This window comes from Suricata suricatta, chromosome 8, assembly GCF_006229205.1.
Source record: "Suricata suricatta isolate VVHF042 chromosome 8, meerkat_22Aug2017_6uvM2_HiC, whole genome shotgun sequence".
Taxonomy (NCBI): domain Eukaryota; kingdom Metazoa; phylum Chordata; class Mammalia; order Carnivora; family Herpestidae; genus Suricata; species Suricata suricatta.
The window spans coordinates 63,735,223-63,758,581 of NC_043707.1; the positions used below are offsets into that span (position 1 = coordinate 63,735,223).

Here is a 23,359-nt window from a genome sequence, read left to right on the forward strand (position 1 = left end):
CGCGGCCGCCGCGCCCGCCCGGACTGCGGGCTCGGGTTACCGCAGAGCGGCTCCTTAAAGGGGCCGCGGCCGCTCCGGCTCCGGCTCCGGCTCGGGCTCCGGCTCCCGCTCCGGCTCTAGGCGGCTCCGACCCGCGGCCAAAGTGGGCGGGGCCCCGAGGCCAGCTTGGGGGCCGACCTTCGGGAGCCGGGACTTGGGTCCCGGAAAGGGCTCGGAAACTGGAACACCGAAGGCGGGCTGCGGTGAGACCGTGCGAGAACCTACCTCGCTAGGGACAGGGCGTGCGGTGCCTCGGCTTCCCAAAACAAGTAGCAAAACAAGCAAGTGACGAGAACGGTCTGAGTCCGCATCCGCCACGGTCAGTACCTGGGCTCGCCACGTTACCCAAATTCTTTTCAGATTATCAATTTATATTTTATTTCTATTTATAACAGAAAGGAGATGGAAGAGTAATTGCTGGTGTTTCATGCCACGTCTGACTTGGCCAAAGCCAAGTCAGCCCTATTCTTGCTTGGGGCTGCAGGTGCACTCCAAACTGGGTAGGGGGCGTGTGTGGAAGAGGCACGGTCTCTCGGAGCAGCCTCCTCCGGAATCCCTGAAAAACACCCTAGAGGGTGCACCAGCACTGCACCTACACCCAACACCTGGAGCCCCTCTGCTGTCAGGGTGGGGAAGTAGGATTTGAATTTTGGTGCTGGCAGAAAATTCCAAGTTGCCCAGTGCATAAAGTTTGCCATTCAAGAGCTCTTCTGACCTATTAAATAAAGCCTCAAAAACCTTCAAATGTTCTGGATCAACAGGATGGAATTATTTTGAATAAAACAAAATAATGAAGAAGTACATTTAGGCTGTTATAATTATTGAAAAGTAATCACAAATACTTTCTCAGAAAGAGGTGAGTTCTAATGTTAATTAGTAAGCCCCTCTATTAATAATGTAGCGCAGTTATTTGTAAGAAATGCCTATCAATAGAGCTAATATATATGTTTTGCCTAATATTCACATGCACACAAATACACATTAGCTAGCTGAACCTCACTGAGGCTCAATTTCTTCATCTATAAAATGGGGATACTAATTCATAGTTACCTGTGGAGACCCAGTCTTGGCTAACGCACCTCAGACAAACGAGAAAAACAAAACTATTTATTCTACGGTATAGGGACAGGAGCTGCCTGCAGTCAGGCTGGGAGGAGGATCCTGTAGGCCACCTAGTGCATTTCTCCCTTCTCTCCCTGAGACTCTCGAAACATACAAGGGCGCCAGTGCCTTTGGCCACAACCTACCCCCCTCACATTTGCTTCACACAGTTCTTGACAACTTTGGTTTGCCTCGTATCTGCGTGGGCGGATGATTCTGTGTACACTTCTGTGGGGTCAGCCCTCCCTGTATAGGCCACACGTGTCATCCCTGGAGTCTGCCTCAAGATACTTCCTCCAGACCCTCCCTTGTGTCTATCTCCAGGGGCTGATAGTTGCTGGGTTTTCCTGATAAGCGCATCATCATTATCTTTAATATGCATATTTTCTAACACCCACAGCGGCAGCCGAAGCGGAGTAAACCCACAGAAATCCACTCTACTCTAGGTCCCACTGTATTCCTTCATGTTAGGCCTCTGCAAATGCACCATCAAATCTTCAGGATTAATGTGAGATTATACAGAGCATGGAACTGAATACATCAAGGACAAGGCCTGAGATAAGGAAAGGAATTCAGCAAAGAGTGGGTGGGTTTTGAAATTTTAAACTAATCAAAACTCAAAATGACCTTAGGTGGTAGAAAAATGTATCAACTGCATATTTTCATGAAAACTAACGCAGCTTAATTTCTTCAAAAATCTTCATTTCATTATTCCCAGTTAAGTCTTTAACCATTCTTAACTTTGTTTCCTCAGTACTTCCAAGGAAAGTTCCCCCCAATTCTATCTTTACTATCTGAAGTTTTTCTGCTTGTTAACTCTGAAGTATCAAAGCTGGGCTGCACTTTTCGTACTTTTGTTCATTGAAATTGTTCAGAGAAATGAAATTATTTATTTTTGCTTAAAAATAGAGAAAAATACAAAAATTCTTTTGAGGCATATTTTTCTGATAAAAAAATTTTTTTCGGGGCACCTGGGTGGCTCAGTCCGTTGAGCCTCTGATTTCAGCTCAGGTCAGATCTCACGTTCGTGGGTTCGAGCCCTGCGTCAGGCTCTGTGCTGACAGCTAGCTCAGAGCCTGGAGCCTGCTTCTGGGTCTGTGTCTCCTCTCTGCCCCTCCCCTCTCATGCTCTCTCTCTGTATCAAAAATAAATAAAAACATTAAAAAAAAAACAAAAAAAATTATTTTCATGGTCTGTAGACAAGAGATATGGTTTATTATATTTGGTCCTCTCTATGCAAGGTATCTCTTTTCTGTGTGTATATTTGGGTTTCTTTTAGTTTCCTTTTTTTTTTTTTACTTCCAGTATGATTAATGCCAAGTGTTACATTAGTTTCAGGTGAGCAGCACAGGGTTTGACAACTCTCTACATCACTCAGTCATCATAAGTGTTCACTTAATCCCCCTCCCCCATTTCACCCATCCTCACACACATTTATATACACACACAATATCTACTTTACCGTTCATCTATTGGACACTTGGGCTGCCTCCACAATTTGGCTCTTGTAAATAATGCTGAAATAAGCATACGGGTGCACATACCTTTTCAAATTAGTGTTTTCTAGATTCTTTGGGTAAATATTCACTAGTGATATTATTGGATCACACAGTAATTCTATTTTTCATTTTCAGAGAAAACTCCATACTGTTTTCCACAGTGACTACATCAGTTTGCATTCCCACCAACAGAGCATGAAGGGTCCTTTTTCTCCACGTCCTTGCCAAAACTTATTTCTTGTGGTTTTGATTTTAGCCATTCTGACAGGTGTGAGGTAATATCTCGTAGTTTTGATTTGCATTTCCCTGATGAGTGATGTTGTGCATCTTTGCACATGTCTGTTGGCCATCTATCTGTATGTCTTCTTTGGAAAAATGTTCATGTCTTTTGCTCATTTTTAAATTGGATTATTTGATTTTTTTTGGTGTTGAGTTGTATACGTTCTTTATAAATTTTGGATACTAACCCTTTATCAGGTATGTCATTTGCAAATATTTTCTCCCATTCAGTGGATTGCCTTTTAGTTTTGTTGACTGGTTCCTTTGTTGTGCAGAGGGTTGTTGTTGTTTTTTTGTTTTGATGTAGTCCCAATAGTTTTGTTTTTTGTTTGTTTTTTTGCTTTTATTTACCTTGTCTTAGAACACCTATGCAGAGGGGCACTCGGGTGGCTTAGTTGGTTAAAAGTCCAAGTCTTGATTTCCGCTCAGATCAAGATATTACATTTGTGAGATCGACCCTTGTGTCAGGCTCTGTAATGGGTGTGGAACCTGCCCATCTCTCTCTCTCTCTCTCTCTCTCTCTCTCTCTCTCTCTCTCTCTCTCTCTCTCTCTCTTTGCCTCTCCATGCTCTTTGGGCACACAGGTGCACACTTGCTCTCACTCTCTCTTTCTCTCCCTCTCTCAAAAAAAAAGACATATCTAGAAAAATGTTGCTGTGGCTGATGTCAGAGAAATTACTGCCTGTGCTCTCTTCTAGGATTTTTATGGTTTCAGGTCTCATATTCAGCTCTTTTTTATCCATTTTGAGTTTATAAGAGGTATAAGAAAGTGGTCCAATTTCACTCTTTTGCATGTTGCTGTCCAGTTCTCTCAGATCCACTTGTTGAAGACAAATTTTCCTGACGAATTTGTTTCCAAAAATGCCTAACCTACTATATAGAAACAATCACTTAGAAAACTGAGACCAAAAGCTGCTTCTTTCTAAAATAAGATAATTAAAGCAAAAATAGTTTGGAAGACTGCTGCAATGATCCACTCTGCTCTGTTAGTGAGGATATAATCAAAGTAACACCAAGCATTTGATCAGAAAGATCGAATTAGTCAAAAATTTGGGGCGCCTGGGTAGCTCAGTCGGTTAAGCCTCCGACTTCGGCTCAGGCCAGATCTCACGTTTGTGGGTTCGAACCCCGCATCAGGCTCTGTGCTGACAGCTAGCTCAGAGCCTGGAGCCTGCTTCCGGTTCTGTGTCTCCTTCTCTCTCTGCCCCTTCCCCTATCATGCTCTGTCTCTCTCTGTATCAAAAATAAATAAAACATTAAAAAAATTTAAAAAACTTAATAACCCCAGGTACTACTTTTTATAATTATTATTGGTAGTTTCAATATACCAAGAATTTGCGAGGTTTTTTTTTCAGTAGCCCTTTTATTTATTTTATAGAATTTTTGAGGAAAAAACGATTTCAGGATATTAGCAATGGTTATCTCTGGGTGGGTGAGATCCTTAAGTATTTAGGGGTCCTTTTTGCTTATCTTATGTGACTTTTTTCTTATAATATGTATGTATTGCTTTTGTCTATATTTCTATTTTTTAATGAAAGTAATATATATAAGTGAGAATTCAAATAGTTCAGGTAGGCTTATAGCAAAAACACCCATGTCCTATCAGTCCCCTGACCAACTTCCCCCCAATAACACGTCACTCCATATTCCACATTTCTCTTCATTTCCTAAATGATATACCAATGCGTCCTGACTCTCAGTGTTAGACGTTATTCATTGACTTCTCGCTAACATTATTCATTGATTTCTTGCCATGGTACTTGATGATTTAGCTCTTTTACACACACCGCCGCCACCACTTTGTCCTCACGCTTCCTTCTCACACAGCTACATCACCCCTTTTATTCAAATCAGTCATTTGTGTTTAATCTGGTCAGTGTAAATACAGTTCATTGCTGAATCAAGTAAAGTTCCATGATAATCATTCTCTTGACAGTCTCCTGTTCTCCCTGGAGTTAATCACTGCCTGGCATTTTCACTTTTTTAAATGTATCTGACCCAAATTTTATTCAGATGCTTCAACATGTCTATCAGATGCCCATCAATAATATCTTCCAATGCCCAAATGTTGGAGGTTCACTCTCTGATGTAAGCTAAAGTGCAGATTTCAGTAGTTTACTCAGGGGGTGTGCAGGAAGGTAAATTTTTTAGAGTGCATGCATATCTGAAAATGTATATGTTCCAGCCTCATGCTCAATAGATCATTTGGATAGGTTGAAGATCATGTACCCTCAGCATTTTAAAAGCACCATTCCACCATCTTTTACTTCCTCTGGTTGCCAGTGTAATAAATGCCTAATGCCTTTCTAGTTCCCCTTCTTCAGTATCTGGCCTGTTTTTCATTCTAGAATCTTCCCATTATCTTTGTAGTCTCAAATTTCACAATGTGCCTTAAAATGGGTCTTTTTTCTTTGATTGTGCTAGACCCTCAGGGGTGCTTTCAATCTTACCTGCAAATTTTTTTCTTTTATTATTTCTTCACTAATTTTCTCATTTTCTATTTTCTCTCTGTGAACTCTTGTGAGCAGGATGTTGGGACTTCTTTATTATTCTCTGGACTTGATGTCCTTTTATCCCACTGACTATCTCTGCATCTTTCTTTTCTATTACTTATTGTCTAACACAGAAGTTCTCAATTGGGGCAAGGGTTGAGGGTATTGATTCATTGCTATTTGGCAATGTCTGGCAATACTTTTGGTTGTCATCACAGAGTAAGGGTCACGCGTGGGCGTCTAGTGAGTAGAGACCAGGAAGGCTGCTAATCATGTTACAATGCACAGGACAGCTTCCCACAACAAAAAAATCCAATTGCAAACATCTGTCATGCAAGATTGAGAAATGCTGGACCAGGAGCATTACTTCCAACTTTCTACTTAAGTTTCTGTTTCAAACATCTTTCTCTTTCAGATTCTCCAATCAGGCCATTTGTTATGGGAACTCTCCACCAAAAGATAAACTCCTTTCTCCCAGAAAAGAAGCTTCACACGTCATGGAGGGATTGTGTTGGCGGTCGTATGACCAGTGTGAAGTGCATGAATGCAAGATGGCTGAAGGAGGGGAAGAAGTGATCCAGTGGTGTCCAAATGCTTTGAAAACAACTTGAGGGCAATTCTCCTTCAGGTCTGCATCTCATTCCTGCCTCCCGGGCCTCCCCTCTGCCTTCTGTAGTGTCCTGATCACCAAGCACTAAGGCTCTTCAAAGCACTTTGGTTAAACCCCTTTTCTACTTTGCCAGGTTGATTATCTCTCCTCCATCCAACTTCTGGCTTCCAAATTTAACTGACATCTTTCATCTACTGTCGAGTTTTCTCTTCTTTTCTTTTCCTTTGTGGATTATGTCTTACAAACCCTTTTCTACACTATCATTTTAGTGCCACTTTGCAAAGAATAAGGATAAACATTAAAAAAATTTTTAAATAACAGAAAGGGATCCAGAACACAAAAAGGAGAAAACACAAACCTATTTTTTATAAATGTCTAACTTGTTTTTAGTTATAACAAAATTTTTACAAAGTTTTCAAATTAGTTGAAACTGATGTTACCAATCACCAGCTTACATTCATAACTTTGTTCCATTTTACAACCTTATTTATTCTTCTTTTCTTTTTTATGGAAGCATAGTTGACACACGATGGTACATTAGGCTCAGCCATAAACATAGTGATTCAACAACTTTATACATTATGCTATGCTCATCACAAGGGTTTCGCCATCTGTCACCGTACAATACTATTATTGCACCATCGATTATATTCTCTGAGCTATACCTTTCATTGCCGTGACTTATCCATTCCTTTACTGGAAGCCTGTGCCTTCCATTCCATTTCACCCGTTTTGTCCATCACCCATCCACCTCCCCTCTGGCAACCACCAGTTTGTTCTCTGTTTATGGCTGTGTTATTGCTTTGTTTGTTATGATTTTTAGATTTCACATGTAAGTAAAATCATATGGGTTTTGTCTTTCTCTGTCTGACTTATTTCACTATGCAGAATACACTCTAATTCCACTCATGTTGTCACAAATGGCAAAATCTTGTTTTTTATGGCTAAATAACATTCCTCATCTTCTTTATCCATTCCTCTATCAATGGACACTTAGGTTGCATCCGTATTTTGGCTACTATAAACAATGCTGTACTAATAGATTTATGACTTTTAGATTAGTTTGTTGAATATCCTCCCAGATACTCTTCATGCATATTTATTTGTATATACTTTGATTTTTTAAAAAACAACAAAAAGGACTAAAACATACATATTATTCATTCAACAGATGCACCATAATGTGTTTTACATTTATGGACCTTACTGTTGGGCCAAACTGTCAGTTTTCCAGGAAGAGCAAAACAGTCATGTCTGACTAGAAATTAATTCTAAGAGTCAAGTCAGTTTAAATTAGATGGAGAAACACTGGAGGGTTCCCGCTTAGGTCAAGAGGGGGACAGGGGGATACCCACTCTCCCTTGAGAATGCAGTGATATTTGAAATATCAGTCAAGGGAACTAGTGAAAGAGAGAAAGTAAAAACACAACTATTGGAAAAAATTACAAAGTCGTCATTATTTCTGGATTATATGATTTATACGTAGGAGACCCAAGAAAATCAACTGAGACAATATATAAACAACAGAAAATTAAGTATGGAAGCAGGATAAAAGTAATTTATGAAGGTCTGTGATATACCAAGAGGCTATTTTTTTGGAATAGGACAAGCTGATTCTGAAGTCATATGAAAAAGTAAATAAGCAAAAATAACCAGCAAAACACTTTTGAAAAGGAATAGCTTTCTATATATATATTTTTAAAAAGCGGTGCCTGGGTGGTTCAGTTAGTTGTGCATCTGGCTTCGGCTCAGGTTATGATCTCATGGTTCATGGGTTCGAGCCCCGTGTCAGGCTCTGTGCAGAAAGCTAGCTCAGAGCCTGGAGCCTGCTTCAGATTCTGTGTGTCCTTCTCTCTGCCCCTCCCCCATTCTCTGTCTGTCTCTCTCTGTCTCTCAATTACAAATAAATTTTTAAAAATTAAAAAAAAAACACACAACAAAACCTCAGTAATGGAACACTTAGGGATTACCATAGGAATAGACTAATAGAATTGAATAGAAAACCCAGAAATAAACCTAAATAAGCTGCATCTCATGTCAGTGAGATAAGAAGGATTTTTTAATAAATGTGTATTATCTGGAAAAATTAAGTTAAAACTGTATGTCATACTGTATGAGACAAGTTCCAAATGGGACAAATGTAAAGTATGAACACTCCAATGTACTATAAGAGAATATGAGTAAATGCTCTTCTTACCTTGGAATGGGAAGGTCTTTCTAACTATGACTTAAAACCTAGAAGCCATAAATATTAATAAATCTAACTAATTAAGAATCAAAAACCAGGGGCACCTGGGTGGCTCACTTGGTTAAGTGTCTGACTTTAGCTCAGGTCACGATCTCACAGTTTGTGGGTTGGAGCCTTGTGTCAGGCTCTGTGCTCACAGCTCAGAGCCTAGAGCCTGCTTCAGATTCTGTTTCTACCTCTCTCTCTGCCCCTTCCCTGCCTGCATTCTGCCTCTGTCTCAAAAATAAATAAACATTATTAAAAAAAATCAAAAACTACTATGAGTTGTAAAAAAAAAAAATACCAGTAATAACATGCAAAGTTGAAACGCAAATTACAAACCAGGAAAAAAAAATCTGATACTCAAATCACAGATAAAGAAAGGCTTACCTCCTTAACATATAACAGGCTTTCAGAAATCAAGAAGAAAAAGACCAGTCACTCCACAGAAAAATAAAGGACATTGACAGACAGGTGACAAAAAGAAATACAAAAATGACCCATACACATTATAAATGGCCCTCATTCATAAAAGACATGCAAATTAAAGTTAACTGATTTCATCCCAGAAAAAGATTGTTATTCTACTTTCCCACGACTCTGACTTTGGAGCATTTACTTCTCACTACGTCCTCTTCAAAATGGCTCTACCTATCATCATTTTGGGGAAAAGTTGGAAATTCATGAAGCTATATTTTTAAAAAATGTTTTAATGTTTATTCATTTTTGAAAGACAGAGCATGAGAGGAGGGGCAGAGAAAGAGGAAGACACAGAATCTGAAGCAGATTCCAGGCTCCCAGCTGTCAGCACAGAGCCTGAGGCAGGGGTGGAACGCACCAACGGCTAGATCATGACTGGAGCGGAAGTCAGATGCTTAACCGACTAAGCCACCCAGATACCCCTCAGTTTTTAAAATTTTTAAAAATGTTTTTCATTTATTTTTGAGAGACAGAGAGACAGTGCGAGCAGGGAAGGGTCAGAGAGAGAGGGAGGTACAAAATCCGAAGCAGGCTCCAGGCTCTGAGCTAACTGTCAGCACAGAGCCAGATGTGGGGCTCAGACCCATGAACCGTGAGATCATGACCTGAGCCAAAGCCAGACACTTAACCGACTGAGCCACCCAGGCGCCCCTTTTAAATTTATTTTAAGTTGCAGATCCCAAACACCTCATTAAGAAGGCAGATAGGCTTTAACTGGGTAACAGTAGAGTATTCCTGTTTATCAACATATTAAAATTCATGCTTAATGTTTTGAAACATGAAAAACCCATATACCACATGATAAAAATCAGAATCTATTCCCTATACTCTTATTATGAACAAAGATGTTTTTTAAAAATAAAGTTGAGCTTGAATTATTCATAAATAGTTTTCATAGACCTTGTAGTTAAATATAACTTTAGAATTTAGAAATATTCCTTAGTATAAACATCTGCCCCACTGCATCCACTCATAATCATATTCAATTGCAAATCAAATTTTTGTAGTCATGCAAATCTACTACTTTGCTGGTCATATGGTCACATGAACTATTTATATGAACTATCCTAAAAATAACTAAGAAGAGAAAAACAGGGGTGCCTGGGTGGCTCAGTGGGTTGGCTGTCTGACTTTGGCTCAAGTCATGCTCTCACGGTTTGTGGGTTCAAGCCCCGCATCGGGCTCTGTGCTGACAGCGCAGAGTCTGGAGCCTTCTTTGGATCCCGTGTCTCCCTTTCTAAGCCCCTCCCCCACTCATGCTCTGTCTCTCTCTCTCTCTCATTAAAAGTTTTTTTATGTTTATAAAAAAATTTTTTTAATGTTTATTTTTGAGAGAGAGACAGAGCATGAGTGGGGGAGGGGCTTAGAAAGGGAGACGTGGGGAGAAGCACTGGGTGTTATATGGAAACCAATTTTGACAGTAAACTATTATAAAAAAAATTTTTTTTAAGGTAAAAAAAAATATTCAAGACTCGAAAAAAAAAATGTTTTTTGCCTTCCAGCAACTAAATTTTGAAAAATTACCCATTGCCATCTCTTGTCAAAGTCCTTTTGTTATACTTGGCAATATACGAAGAAATTTTCCTTATTTCAAAAAGAAGCCAATCTAGTTTTAATTAAAAAGAAATTGTTAATTACAAATAAATCTTGTGGGAATTTATTTTCCACAAGGAAAGGTATGACTCTAGTTGCAGATTTTAAAATTGACATTGCTATAAAATATAAGGTAAAAAATAGTTTTAGAAATACAGTTACAATTAAATATCTTCCATCTTTGTCACATATGTTTCATGACACATGGAGTGTCCCAACACACTAACATAATGTTTAATAACCAAAAAGTAGGAATAACTGGATTGTGGGGTAAGGAAAATGTTAATTATTAGTACTAATTATGCATAACATATTAGAAACTATAATATCAATAATGAAAAGACCATGAGGATATTTAATCACTAAATTCTTCCCCTAAGATATAAATCAAGCATTTCACAAAAAAAATCTGTACACCAAATTGAAATAAAGTGTCCAAATTATTTGAAGCACAGAAATTATTTCTTTTGATGTAAATATGAAACTCACTTTTCCCCTAGATCGTTTTGGATACAAGTTGAAGTCGGGAGGATTGGGGCCTTTGTTGGACCTTCAGAACACCGTCTGCAGTGGTTCTCAGTCTCTCTGCAAGGCTACAGGATCGCCAGCCGGGAGGCACCTGACTCCCTTCCTGCCCCACAGAAGCACTCCCTGCGCATCAGAACCAGCGCCACCAAACTGCTCTCTCTCCTTTGCTTGTTCTCTCCAGCCTTGTTCCCACAACTTCTAATTTACCCGTTATCATCGGTAAGAACATAATAAATACTTTCTGAATAAATAAATAAATTAGATCATATATTCATCCAAAGTCCAGCTGAATTCTGGACAAGTGCCTCATTATCAAGACCTATCACTGAAGGAAAAGGCAACATTATGGTCCATCAGAGTCCAAAGCACAACTGAAAATCTCACAACTGTGTTCTGGGAGCTCAGACACTAAAATCACCTGGATTTTAAGCTCCCTGAAGACAAAGTTTCTGTCTTATACATCTTCTCACCTTATACTGCACCCTGCATGGATTCTCCCCTTAACATCTTTTCCCCATTTTCCCCAGCTTGTCAAGGAATTCTTTTAGGAATCCAAAGTTCTACAGCTTAGGGAGAGTCTTAACAAATAATCTATACCCTATAGAGGAAAAGAGGAAAAGAATGACCTATTTCTCCTCGTTTTTTATCCTAAGCAATTAAAGTTGATAAAAGGCAATCAAAGGGGTGCTTGGCTGGCTCAGTCAGTTAGGTATCCAACTTGGTTTTGGCTCAGGTCACAACCTCACAGTTTGTGAGTTTGAGTCCCGCATGGGGCTGTGTGCTGACAATGCATAGCGTGCTTGGCACTCTGTCTCCCTCTCCTTCTGCCTCTCCCCTGCTCATTCTCTCTCTCTCTCTTTCTCTCAAAAAGTTTAAAAACTTAAATAAATTATAAGATAAAAAAGACAATCGAGTAATTTAAAGAACCGCTTTGCCTTTCCATTTAGAGCTCCTACTGAGGAACTGACGCCTGGTTTGCACGCGAAGTCCGGGACCGGATCCCATTTTAAAAACTATCAGGCTGTGGCTTTTAACAGTTTTATGCAAAGGGAAAATAGCCCCCAATGTATCACTGTAGAGGTGAAGGAGTTCCATTTCAGTTCACCCTGTCTTAACCCACATTGTTAATTCTTTCAACAAAAATGCACATTTTAAGAGCATCCTGGGAGACCTTTAAAACAATGGTGTAAATCCTGATGCTTGCCATATGAGAAATTCTTGAGAGATAAGCAACTATAATAAACAGTTAAAAACAACTATTTGCCTTGAACATTTGTTTTGCTGATTTGGAAGGTGGAGGGGATTCAGAGAGCTAAAGTTCAAAACCATATGTCTCCTAAACAACGGAGCCGGAGATGTGGTTTTGGTTTTTGTTTTTGCAAATCTGCCCTTCTCTGGTCTGTAATGACCGTTACAACAATAAAAACTAGGGATTCTTCGAATTTGGAAATCAATATAAAAATACAGAGTTCACTCACTGACATCCCTGTTACCACCCCCTCATCCTGAACCCGGAATTCAGGCCTTCCACTAGTTTCCATAGAAAATGATCTCCAAGAATTTCAAGATTCACCCCCCCCAATTTTACGTAAAATTAAGGAATTCCTGGGGAGTCAAATAGCCTCTGGGCAGCCCTGTGTTCTTCTCTCTTTTCTTCCCTACATGAGAATTGAAGGAGTATTTTCTGCTGCTTAAACTTCTTGGAAGCCTCACTGCTTGTCCAAAGTAACTCTTCCAAACAAATGTAGCAGCACCCGGAAAGTCAGTCCTGGGGAACACTCTCTCCAATCTTTACCCCACTTTGCTCTCGTTTCTTAATAAGCCCTTGTGTTCTCCTAGTCCTTGACCTTTTCATCTCCAAGCTTTGATGATTCCTGGTACCCAATGACACCTGGGCTTTTCTGCTTAATTCTGAGCTCCAAAGTCTGCAATTAACCTTTTGCTCCGTTCACTTCCACCCACTCCTGGAAATGGCCTCCTCATCCAATTTCGACCTGATCTCAGCTTTTATTTATCTTTGACTTCTCTGTTGTCCCAAACACTGAGGTATATCTGATATCACCTCAACTTACACAATTCTGGTCTAAGACTCTCTTTCTTGAGCTCCAGGTCTTTATTCCCAACATCCTACTGTGTGTTCCAGGTTCTCTAAATGCAACAGAATAGAACTCCTCTCCCCCCGCCGCCACCCCATACTCTTTTTTCTCATTGTTCTCAGTTTATGGGGTCTTCATGCCTCTAATCATCAAACCCAAGAAACCTCAACTTTCCTAGATTCTCCCCATGCACTGAGTCCTCTGTATCTAAGTAGAAACCACATTCCGTCAATGCTACTTGCTAATCATCTTCCATATATTTACCTCCTCCCCCCTCCCTCTATGACTCTCTGAATTTAGGCCTATGTACCTTCTCAGACAATCTCTAATGGCTCTCTGGCATCTTCCTTCTTTGAGCCTTTGTATAGCAGGATAATATTTTCCCTTCCCATGTTCTCACAGTGCTTAGTACCACATATTTCACACACAGAAAACCCTTAGTAAATATTCATTAGTTCAGGAAAAGACTTCAGATCCTGTGATCTCACGTCTTTCCATTCCTTGGCATTCAGAGATTGCCTCTGTGTCTCTCCAGCCTCATGCTTCTTCAGGATTCTCCTAACTTGCTGCTGATTATCTTCTTATTCTTTCCCTCTCAGTCAGCTTTCTGTTACTCTTTACTGCAAATACGTGAATGGCATGAATGTCCTCCATTCCTGCTGGAACCTACCCTTTCCAGGCTTATGGTTTGTATTCTCCCTCTCACATTCTTGACTCAGTCTAGCCAAATCCGGCCACGAACCATTCCACAAGTCAAAAATGCCATGCATTTTCCCCGACTCCTTGCTTTGGCTCATGCTGCTTCCAAAGCACAGAATGTCTTTTCTTCCCCCTCTTTCCCTGTCAAAAGCATCCTTAATTTTAAGACCTGGACACAATGCCACTTTCTTCATTAAGCTTACAGATTCCTCCAGACAGAATTCTCTCTTCCTTGTCTCTCCTTCTTTAAACTTAGTTTACCACTCGCTTTGAACAGGTATTTATGTCTTCTACTAAAAAAAGTTGTTCAAAGCAGCGTTTTTCAGACCATTTGAAGCAGAGTAACTGGAGCCTTGTTAAAAAAAAAAAAAAAAAAAAAAAAACAGCAACCCTACTGAAGCAGAGTCTCAGGAGGTTGAGCTAGGAGCTCTGCAGTCCAAAAGCAAAGCGCCCTAGTACAGGCCACTGTGACCCTGGAGCCCTCGGAGTGGCAGAACCAGACCTTGATGTCAGTCAGGCTGGGAGGGTATTTCAGTTATGTCTCTGTTCAAAGATAATTTTCAGAAAAACCTACAACTAGACTCTGGTATGGATAGAAGAGGGAAAAAAAAAACATTAAATATTTTACTTAACTCTTTCAATGAGGGAACCAGGCAGATGTTATAACCTGTTTGAAAGAGAATCTGAAAGAAACACATTTACACAAGGCTGTAAAATGGATCGAACATGACCAAAGGCTACCATCAGATAATCCAGAAGGATGTGCAATAGCGCAAAGACAGTAGGGAATCAGGTGCCCTAGAAAATGTCTTCTGGGCAATCCAGTTCTCCACTGAAACATAAAATTTTTTCTATGCCTCTTGCTAGCTGTGTGACTATGAGTATGTTGCCTAACTTCTCTGAGCCCCAGTGACTCTACCTGTAAAATAAGATTTCATAATTCAAAAAAAACACATTTTAATGGAGATAATACTTACCTAATAATTGCTCTTGTGAGAGTGAAATGAGCACCAAGTGCCCAGGCCGATGTCGAGCACGTGAGTCGAGAAACATTACATGGTGGCGCTAGTACTCGTGGTAGTCTTACCGCTAACTGCAAGTTCCTTGCGACTCATCCCCGTTTATCAGTGAATGTATTCAGTCAGTCAGTCAACTGATGGGTGTAAAATACCACTCGTGCTAGGTTTGGGTGTATAACAAAATAGTCCTTGTTATCAAGAAGTCTGGGCTAGCAAAGGAGATGAGAACCTAGGTAAATCATTATAAGAGAGTATAATAAGTGAAAATAAAGATAAGTGAGCACTATTGACAAAATGGCCAACCAATTGTGCAATGTACAGAATGCAGACAGAGAAGCGTTATAAAGGGGAATTTGAGCTGAATCTTGACGGGTGAGCAGGAAATCACTAAGAACGTACAGTGTGCTAACAACGCCTTCGCTAGATCATTATGCCTGTTAATCTTATTTAATTCACAGAAAAGCCATAAATTAACAGCTCACACTAACTGAGTACTTACTATGTGTCAGGGACTGTGTTAAATAACCATCACTTTTTATGAAGAAAAAATCCTGAGGCTTAGAGAAATCAAGGAACTTTCCCAGATGATACAGCCAGTGAGTGGCAAAGCCACAATGCATCCCATATAACCTCTTTCCAAAGCACAGGAAATATCATCTCAATTTACTAACAGAAGAATCCAAACTGAGAGATTATGAGATCTCCCAGAGAGACTGATTGGAAAATGTGTCCTTTGAAGGCCAGGCAGCTAGGAAGGAAACATACTCCAGAAAGAAGGAGAACACACAAAACCCCAGAAGCATGGAGGAGTCTAGCATGGTCCCAGGAACCAGACATGCACTCAATATGCATTTATGGAAACAGCAATAAAAGATAAGGCCATTAAAGTAGGCAGGGACTGTGAAGAAATTATGCCACACTATTGCAGACTCTGCTAAGGAAGGTATGAAAACAATGATAGATTTTAAGCAAGGGAATGGGATCAAAGGTTTAGAAATTGGGGGCAAGGCAAACAGCTTTGGGACAGCAAAGACTAGTATTATTGAGATCAAGAGTTTTGAAGTCAAACAACCTGCCACTTACCATGACCTAAGGAAGGAGAACCTCTTTGAGGAGAACCTCTCGTCATCTGTAAAATGAATATAATAATAGAGTCATCATGAGGGTTAAATGAACGAAGGTAGGTAAGCACCTGCTACTGTACTTCAGATCTAGCAGGCATTCAGTAAATGACAATGGTGGTGGTACTAACAGCTGTTTGTTGCTACGTTTGTTGTGATACAATACACAGAGACCTAGTTTGGGTCTTTTTGAAGGAAGAACATGTTAAATACTCTTTCACCTGGGTTGTTTGATTTGTTCAGACACAGTAGGTTAATTTATAGCAAAACAGCAAAGCCCAGGAACACAAAAACAACCAGATTTCAGGAATGGCATGAGGTTAAGGGTTCAGTTTACCCAACATTTCTTGTGTCCCTACTGTGTGTGTCTAACATTGTATTAAGTGGTACATACCTAAAAATAATTAAGACACAATCTCTTTTCACAAGGGGTCAACAGGTACAATATAGTCTTTTTGGTTGGTGGCCCCATTTGAGAATCTTGGGCTCCTTTCTCCTTTACAACCTCACCTTCCCCTAAGGTCTGATACTTACACTACTCTTGTAGAAATGATCTTGCTTTCCCTACGTGGTTACCTGCCCTCCTCCCCCACCTTGGCCTACTTCCTTTCTTGGCTACTCCACCTGGACATGTCAGATTACACCTATTGCATCCAAATCTATCCTTAGTACCCTAGTTCTGAGACACCTTGCCACTACAGACCAGTTAAACCAATTTTCCCAACAGCTGGTCCTTAAAGTCTTCTCAGAGGAAAACACCTAGATGAGTCACTGTGAGTAGAGGTGTGATTGAGAACTGGGGTTAGCAAGAGACAGGATCATAAAAGACCAAACGGTTCTCCAACAGAAACTCACTTAGGGGTATGAAAGAAATGGTTAGAAAAGAAAAGACAAAGAGATAAAAAAGACTGAAGACAGAGTAACTTCACAGAACACCTAAAATATTTTTATAAACGTATAATACTCTATTTTATTTGCAAAACTTTGACTCCTCTCATGTCTTCCAAACCTTTGGTAAACCTTTCACAATCCCTAAGCCTCCACCCCTCCCCACAAACACATACACTGTGAATGGAGGTGGTGGTGAGGTTAAGTGAAGAAATCATGGGCCAAGATCCACCGCTAAAAGAAAAAAGCAGCATGGAGACAGCACGCCCAGAACAAAGAGTCCCTAACTGAACCCAATAGTAGGAGCAGGGCCCAAGGTAATGTTGAAATCATAGATGTCTGGGAAATTGGCAAAACATAACAGAAGGTACTGTGCTTCATTTGCGAGCTGTGTAATAGGGCCTTAAACCAATCTTAACTCATTAAAAAACAAAAGAGATGATCTTAGCTGATATCTGGATAATGACTTCTTGAGAGTCGTTCATCATTTGGCACAAACTCCACAGGTCTACCTTTCCAACATTTCTACTTCCTTCTCCACAGCTGACGACCATTGTCCTACCCATGTGACTGTGACAGTCTCCCTGGGATCAGCAAACATTTTCTTAAATGGGTAGGATAGTCAGATACTCAACTCTGCACTTACTGGAAGCACTTACATATAGACAACATGTAAATGAACGGATATGAATGGATATGGTTGTGTTCCAATAAAACTTTATTTACAAAATCAGGTGGTGGACTTTCTATCCTGCTTCTTCTGTTCTCCACATTATAATCAGAGTACTCTTTCAAAATGTGATTCCTCTGCTTAAACACTTGATTGGCTTCCCATTGATCATAGGATACAGTCCAAATTCTTTAACAGGGTAAATAAATTTCACCCCATTATCTCCTCTCTAGCCATTTCTGGCTCTGAACTCAATTTTTCAGTACTGTTGAACTGCTTTAAATCCCCCAAGTTCCTGGTTCTGTCTTCCTTCCATGCATTTGTATATCCTGTCCTTTGGCCTGGAATCTTCTTCCCTTCCCCCAATCCCCTGTCTAGTAATCCTTTCTCATCTAAATTTCAAGTTTCACAGTAAGTCTATCTTCCTCCAGGAAGATCTCCCTGATTCCTAAGTTCTCACAAAGTGCTGAGATTGCTGGTTTCATTGTCTGAGTCTCTTGTTAGTTTGACGCTCTATGAGGACAAGAAACTGGTTTGCCACTCGTCATTGTACTCCAAGGTACTCAATAAATAATGGTGAATAAATGGATTCTTGACTGATGAGGAAAGAAAAGACAAAGGCTGTTTGGTGGAAAACAAGGTGAAATTTGTTTGAATTGCTCCCTCTAATCCCAAATCAGCTCCTAGAGCACTTTGCTTTCTGTTGCAGCTTGCAGAGAGGTTTGGGAAACATAGACTACGTTGTCCAGACTTTCGCATGCAGCAACCACAGTCCTGAGTGGTTTCACTTCTGCCTTGGTCTCCAGATGTAATCTGTTCCCCCTCTCTTTGGCACCTGATCTCTCCCCTCACGTCCTGTTTACAGCCTTGTACACAGTGTACTTTATATTTGGTAATTACCATCACAGAGAGATCTTGGCCTGCCTTTTGGACCAGTGCTCAATATCGAATACCACGTGGTGGACATATTCTACAGGCCAGGCTCATGGGGCTTCCTCTGCAAGCCAGGCCTCACTTAATCACTGAGTCCCTCCTCTAGCCTCACAATGTTATGAGAGATCTGCTCTTATTATTTCCACGTTACAGTTCATAAAAAGTAAGACCTAAAGGGAGAGATTCACTTGCGAGAGAAACAGAGCAAAAGGCAGAGCTGAGATGGAAGGGAGGAAAGTCTGACTCCAGAGCTCGAGCTAATCTCATTCTACTTCACTGTTCTTCTAGGACTGTGTCTGCTTACTTGTCTCTGTGCCCCAGAGGTCTTTGGCGGGGCTCCCACGCAGTTCGTCCTGAATCTCATGGACAGTGTGGGAACAAGGCAATCAGAATAACTAACTCTTACCACAGTCACTGTGCTAAGCACTGTTTATGTAAGTGTTCCCTCATTTAACCTGCTCAGACCCTAAAATGAAAGGTAAGGTTAGCCCTATTTAATGGATAAGGAAACAGAGGCACAAAGAGGTAAAACAGGGTGTCCAAGGTCACACAATTAGTAATGGAAGGACCTAGGATTTACACCTAGACATTCTGACTCCACAACCCACATCCCAAGGCAAGAAGAGAATACGTAGGGAGGTAAAAAGTACAAAGGATTCCTCAGGCCTCATAAGATGACAAGAAAATATACGGGTGAGGGTGAATGATTCAGGCTTTACTTGTCCCAGAGAGGGGATTATAACCAAGGATTTCTTATTAGTTATTGTTAGTTATTGCTGCCTAAACTTCATGGTCTAAAACAATAATCACTTATTAGCTAAACTTCTGTGGGTCAACGGTCTGGGCTGGCCTTGGCTGAGAAATTTGGCTGGTTTTGCCTGGGCTCACTCATGGTGACAGTCAGCTGTGGCAGCTTAGCAAGAGCTGGATGGCCCAACATGGTTTCTCTGGGGTCAAGGCCAGCTTCATGGGCATGAAACTTGTGCTGAGTCTATTGTTCTGCTAATCCTGTCTTGAGATTCTTATAAATATGGACCAAAGGGGCTCCTGGGTCTTGCACATTATGTCACCGGTCACACTGGTGGTTCATGCTGGATGCCAGCTGGGCATCTTTTGCCACATAGCTTCTCTTTCCCAAAGAAGCCAGCCCACATTTTTTCACATGATGACAGAAGCTTGCCAAGAGAGTGAGAGCAAAGCCTGCAAGGCTTCTTGAACTCTAGCCTCACAAGTCCCACGTCATCACTTCTGCTGCATTTTGATGATCAAAGAAGTCACAAAGCAACCCCAGATACTAGGAGGTGGAGTTCCAGAATCTACTTCTGGATAGGAAGAACAGAAAAGTGGCAGTGCAAGAGGGCATGTATAGTGGGTGGATGAGTTTGTGACCATTAATTGCAATCTATCACAGAATAGGTACATGTTTAAGCAAAAGTAATTTTAGTCTTGGACATAATGTGATTACGACTCCTCCTGTGGTCAATCCAGGCAATGGTATCCTGGATGCTGTTGATCCAACGGACTCTTGAACAACATGGCAGTTGGGGCACTGACCCCCATGCAGTCAACAATCTGCATATCAATTTTGATTCTACAAAAATTGAACTATTAATAGACTATTATTGACTGGAAACCTTACTGATAACATAAACAGTCGATTAACATATATTTTATATGTTATATATCTTGTATACTGTCTTCTTACAATAAAGCTAGAGAAAAGAAAGTGTTAAGAAAGTTATAAGGAAGAGAAAATGTATTCACTGTAGTGTACTGTAAAAAAAAATCCACAGATAAGTGGAACTGTACATGTTGTTAAGGGTTAACTGTAGTTGGATAATACAGGTCTAGAACATAAAAGGGAATCCTGGTTTGACATACAGATTTGAGGGTTGTCAACGTGCAGGTGATAGGTTTCTAAATAAGCAAATCAGAACCCCCAGGAAGATTGCATTAATTAAGGCAAAGGTAAACAAAGAGGTTCACTTGATCCTTCAGATACTCAAATATCTGAGCGCACTCTTCTTCCCAAGCCTCTCACCCCCTCTCTAAGAGACGCCATTTGTGGGCCTATCCAGTTTCTGTAGCCAGCTCAAAGTTCAGTATCTCTGAGGAAAGGACTTCTCTGTTATTGTATATGTGGCTACATATAGTCCAATAATCTATAAATTAAAAAGAAGTTTCTTGGTGCCCATTCCTTTTTTTTGAAAAAATTTTTAATGTTTATTTATTTTTGAGAGAGAGACAGAGAGACAGACAGAGACAGAGTATGGGCAGGGCAGGGGCAGAGAGAGAGGAAGACACAGAATCTGAAGAAGGCTCCAGGCTCTGAGCGGTCAGCATAGCCTGACGTGGGGCTCTAACTCACCAACCATGAGATCATGACCTGAGCTGAAGTCAGACGCTTACTCGATTGAGCCACCCTGGTGCCCCACTTGATTTCCACTCTTAACCCAATATGCAATGTAGGAGCAGGAATAGAATTAATTATAGCAAAACTTCCTTTTCAAAAAGGACAGAATGGGAACGTAGAAAAACTAGTAGTCCTTCATAGTTTTCTTTGCAGACAGAAATTCCTGCCCTGCCATGGAAGAAGTTCCCTGATTAACCCACCTGGATGCATGTGGCTATGCCCACAGTGCCCCTGGACTTCTACTCCGGGAGGTTCTCCCCTGCCTGTAATCCTCCAGCTTCAAAATTTCAGGGAGTATTGGAGAGTATGCTTTCTTAGAGATGGCTTGAGGACACAATGACTGGCTTTTGCAGGTCAGATTTCGAGTTTCTTTGGCAATACAATTCCTCAAGATCTTAGTAGGCCTCTATGCTATTCATCTCTAATCTATTACATGTGCCAGAAACTATACCCAAAGTTCTTTTCAGGAACAAGCTCTCAAACTTGCTTGTTCTCTAGTTTCTATGCTTTATTCATTCCTCTTTTCATTGTGTTAATGGCGGCTACTGTGAGGTAATCTTTAAAAAAAATAAGTGGGGTGCCTGGGTGGCTCAGTCAGCTGAGCGTCTGACTTTGGCCCAGGTCATGATCTCACAGTTTGTGGGTTTGAGCCCTGCATCAGGCTCTGTGCTGACAGCTCAGAGCCTGGAGCCTGGAGCCTGCTTCCGATTCTGTGTCTCCCTCTCTCTCTCTCTCTGCCCCTCCCCTGCTCATGATCTGTCTCTGTCTCTCAAAACTAATTAAATGTTTAAAAAAATTTTTTTTAAATAAGTGAGGGTAAAACCCCTAATCTGACCTTTTCTGCAAGGCTAGATTTCTTTGGCTAAGGAATCTTAATGGGTGGGCTTTAAGAAAGTCTCCTTAAAAAACAAACTTCTTCTGTTTGGACTATATTAATCACTGGATTTTTCCAACCTTGTGAGGCCCCAATTTTCTATACACTCTATTTCCTTCCATCGCTCCTTGAAAACCCAGCATTCCCTATGTGAGTTCATTTCTTTCTTGAAAAGCCTTCCTAAACTAACCAAGGAGCAATAGTGACACATTTATATTCTGAGTCTTCCAAATATTTCCTCTAAAGTGCAGCCATAGAAGAAACATGGTCAGTCTTCCAAATTGAGTAAGGGAAATTTTTACCAAATGTTTTGCAATGGCACTACAAGAATCACTAGTTTTTCCAGGTTGTAAGATCTGTTTCTTCACTGCCAATTCTCTGACCATTTAGGTAATGCTATATGTTTTAAGATTTTGTTAGAAGTCCCCCATTTCCAGGTACCAATCTTTGTACTAAAGGCTGAATTGTTGTCATAGAGACCCCAGAAAGCAGTGAAAAAATGAAAATAATTTCTTCCCTTTTCATAATAGTTGGGCCTACACTGAAAGGGTAGTCTTTCTGTGAGGTCATTCAGGACCCAGACTCCTCCTGTCTTGTTGTCCCAGCCTCTCCTAGGCTGTCTTCCTCATCCTGACGGGTGCAACTGGTCAAGACACGTCCATGGAGGAGATAGCAAGCAATGCAAGGCAAGCCATCTTCTTTCAAAAAGGAAAGAACAAAGTTGTACTCTCCACTTCTAGTTATAGTCCACTGGCAAGAACGTCCCCACAAAACCATAGCTCACTGTAAAAGAGGACAAGGAGTCTCCAGCTGAGCGAACATGCCCCAGAAAGAAGAGAACAGACGTTACGGCGGCAGCCATTCACCTGCCACAAGAAGAAAGAAGAACGGATTCCCAAGGTTAAGAATCAGAAGTTCAAAGGCCAAAATGTGGTAAATAGGATTTTGTTTGTTAGAGGGAAAGATTAGGGCAGTGTGGAAAAGAAAAAAAGAAAGGAAAAAATCCAGCTGGTGGCTACCCAAGTGTCCATTTTATTATTTCCAGCATCTCCTAATTATATCTTTCAGTTGTTTTTAATATTAAGTAGGTAAAAGAGAAACTAAAGAAGAATATCAAGTGTAATGTGAAGAGAATCAGAAAGAAAATGGAGTGATGAAAGTCAGTGGGAGAGGGGCGCCTGGGTGGCTCAGTTGGTTGAGCGTGCAGCTTCGGCTCAGGTCATGATTTCACAGTTCGTGGGTTCGAGCCCCGCATCGGGCTCTGCGCTGACGGCCTGGAGCCTATCTTCAGATTCTGTATCTCCCTCTCTCTCTGACCCTCCCCTGCTTGTGCTCTCTCTCTCTCTGTCTCTCAAAAATAAATTAAAAAATTAAAAAAAAAAAGTCAATGGGAGAAAAAAAAATTCAATTGCCAGAGAGAAGAGAAGAAAGTCTAGAAAAGGAAATGCTCTTTGGACTAAAAAATCTAGAGGTTACTGGTGAGTTGCCATGGCAGGAGCTAGATTGCAGTGAATTACAAATGAAAACGAACAAAGAAAAATGAGGCATCAAATATGGACTTGTCTGTTTTAAAAACATTGAGTTTTTTAGCAAAAAAAAAGAGAGATAAAATGGGAACTAGTTATGACTAGTTCCACCTGCATGTGGACTAAGATGAGAACCAGCCCCCAGGGAGCAAGTTGGGGTATCAGGTTCTGGAGATGAGGGTGGCCTCCAGTTCTGGCTGCCCAGAATATATATGACATGCACCTTGGACAGCTAGAAAGCAAAGTGCCCTGCACTTTAGGCTGGTAAAGTT

General features: G+C 40.7%; 1 protein-coding gene and 1 long non-coding RNA gene across 3 annotated transcripts in view; one reads left to right on the forward strand and one right to left on the reverse strand.

Annotated features, from left to right (window-relative positions):
* Window positions 1–23,359, reverse strand: part of LOC115299071 (transmembrane protein 56-like) — a 93,984-nt gene that overhangs the window by 65,764 nt on the left and 4,861 nt on the right. Inside the window, exon 3 of one of the 2 annotated variants that reach the window (XM_029948365.1) lies at window positions 15,746–15,791. The exons of the other annotated variant lie outside the window; for it this stretch is intronic. Coding sequence (XP_029804225.1) covers window positions 15,746–15,791 — 46 coding nt within the window. The remainder of the gene's footprint in view (window positions 1–15,745; window positions 15,792–23,359) is intronic. 2 annotated transcript variants of the gene reach the window in all.
* LOC115299074 lies at window positions 130–11,140 on the forward strand. The gene is made up of 3 exons (XR_003911978.1): window positions 130–358; window positions 5,826–6,038; window positions 10,821–11,140. It is a non-coding gene; the product is annotated as an uncharacterized LOC115299074 (long non-coding RNA).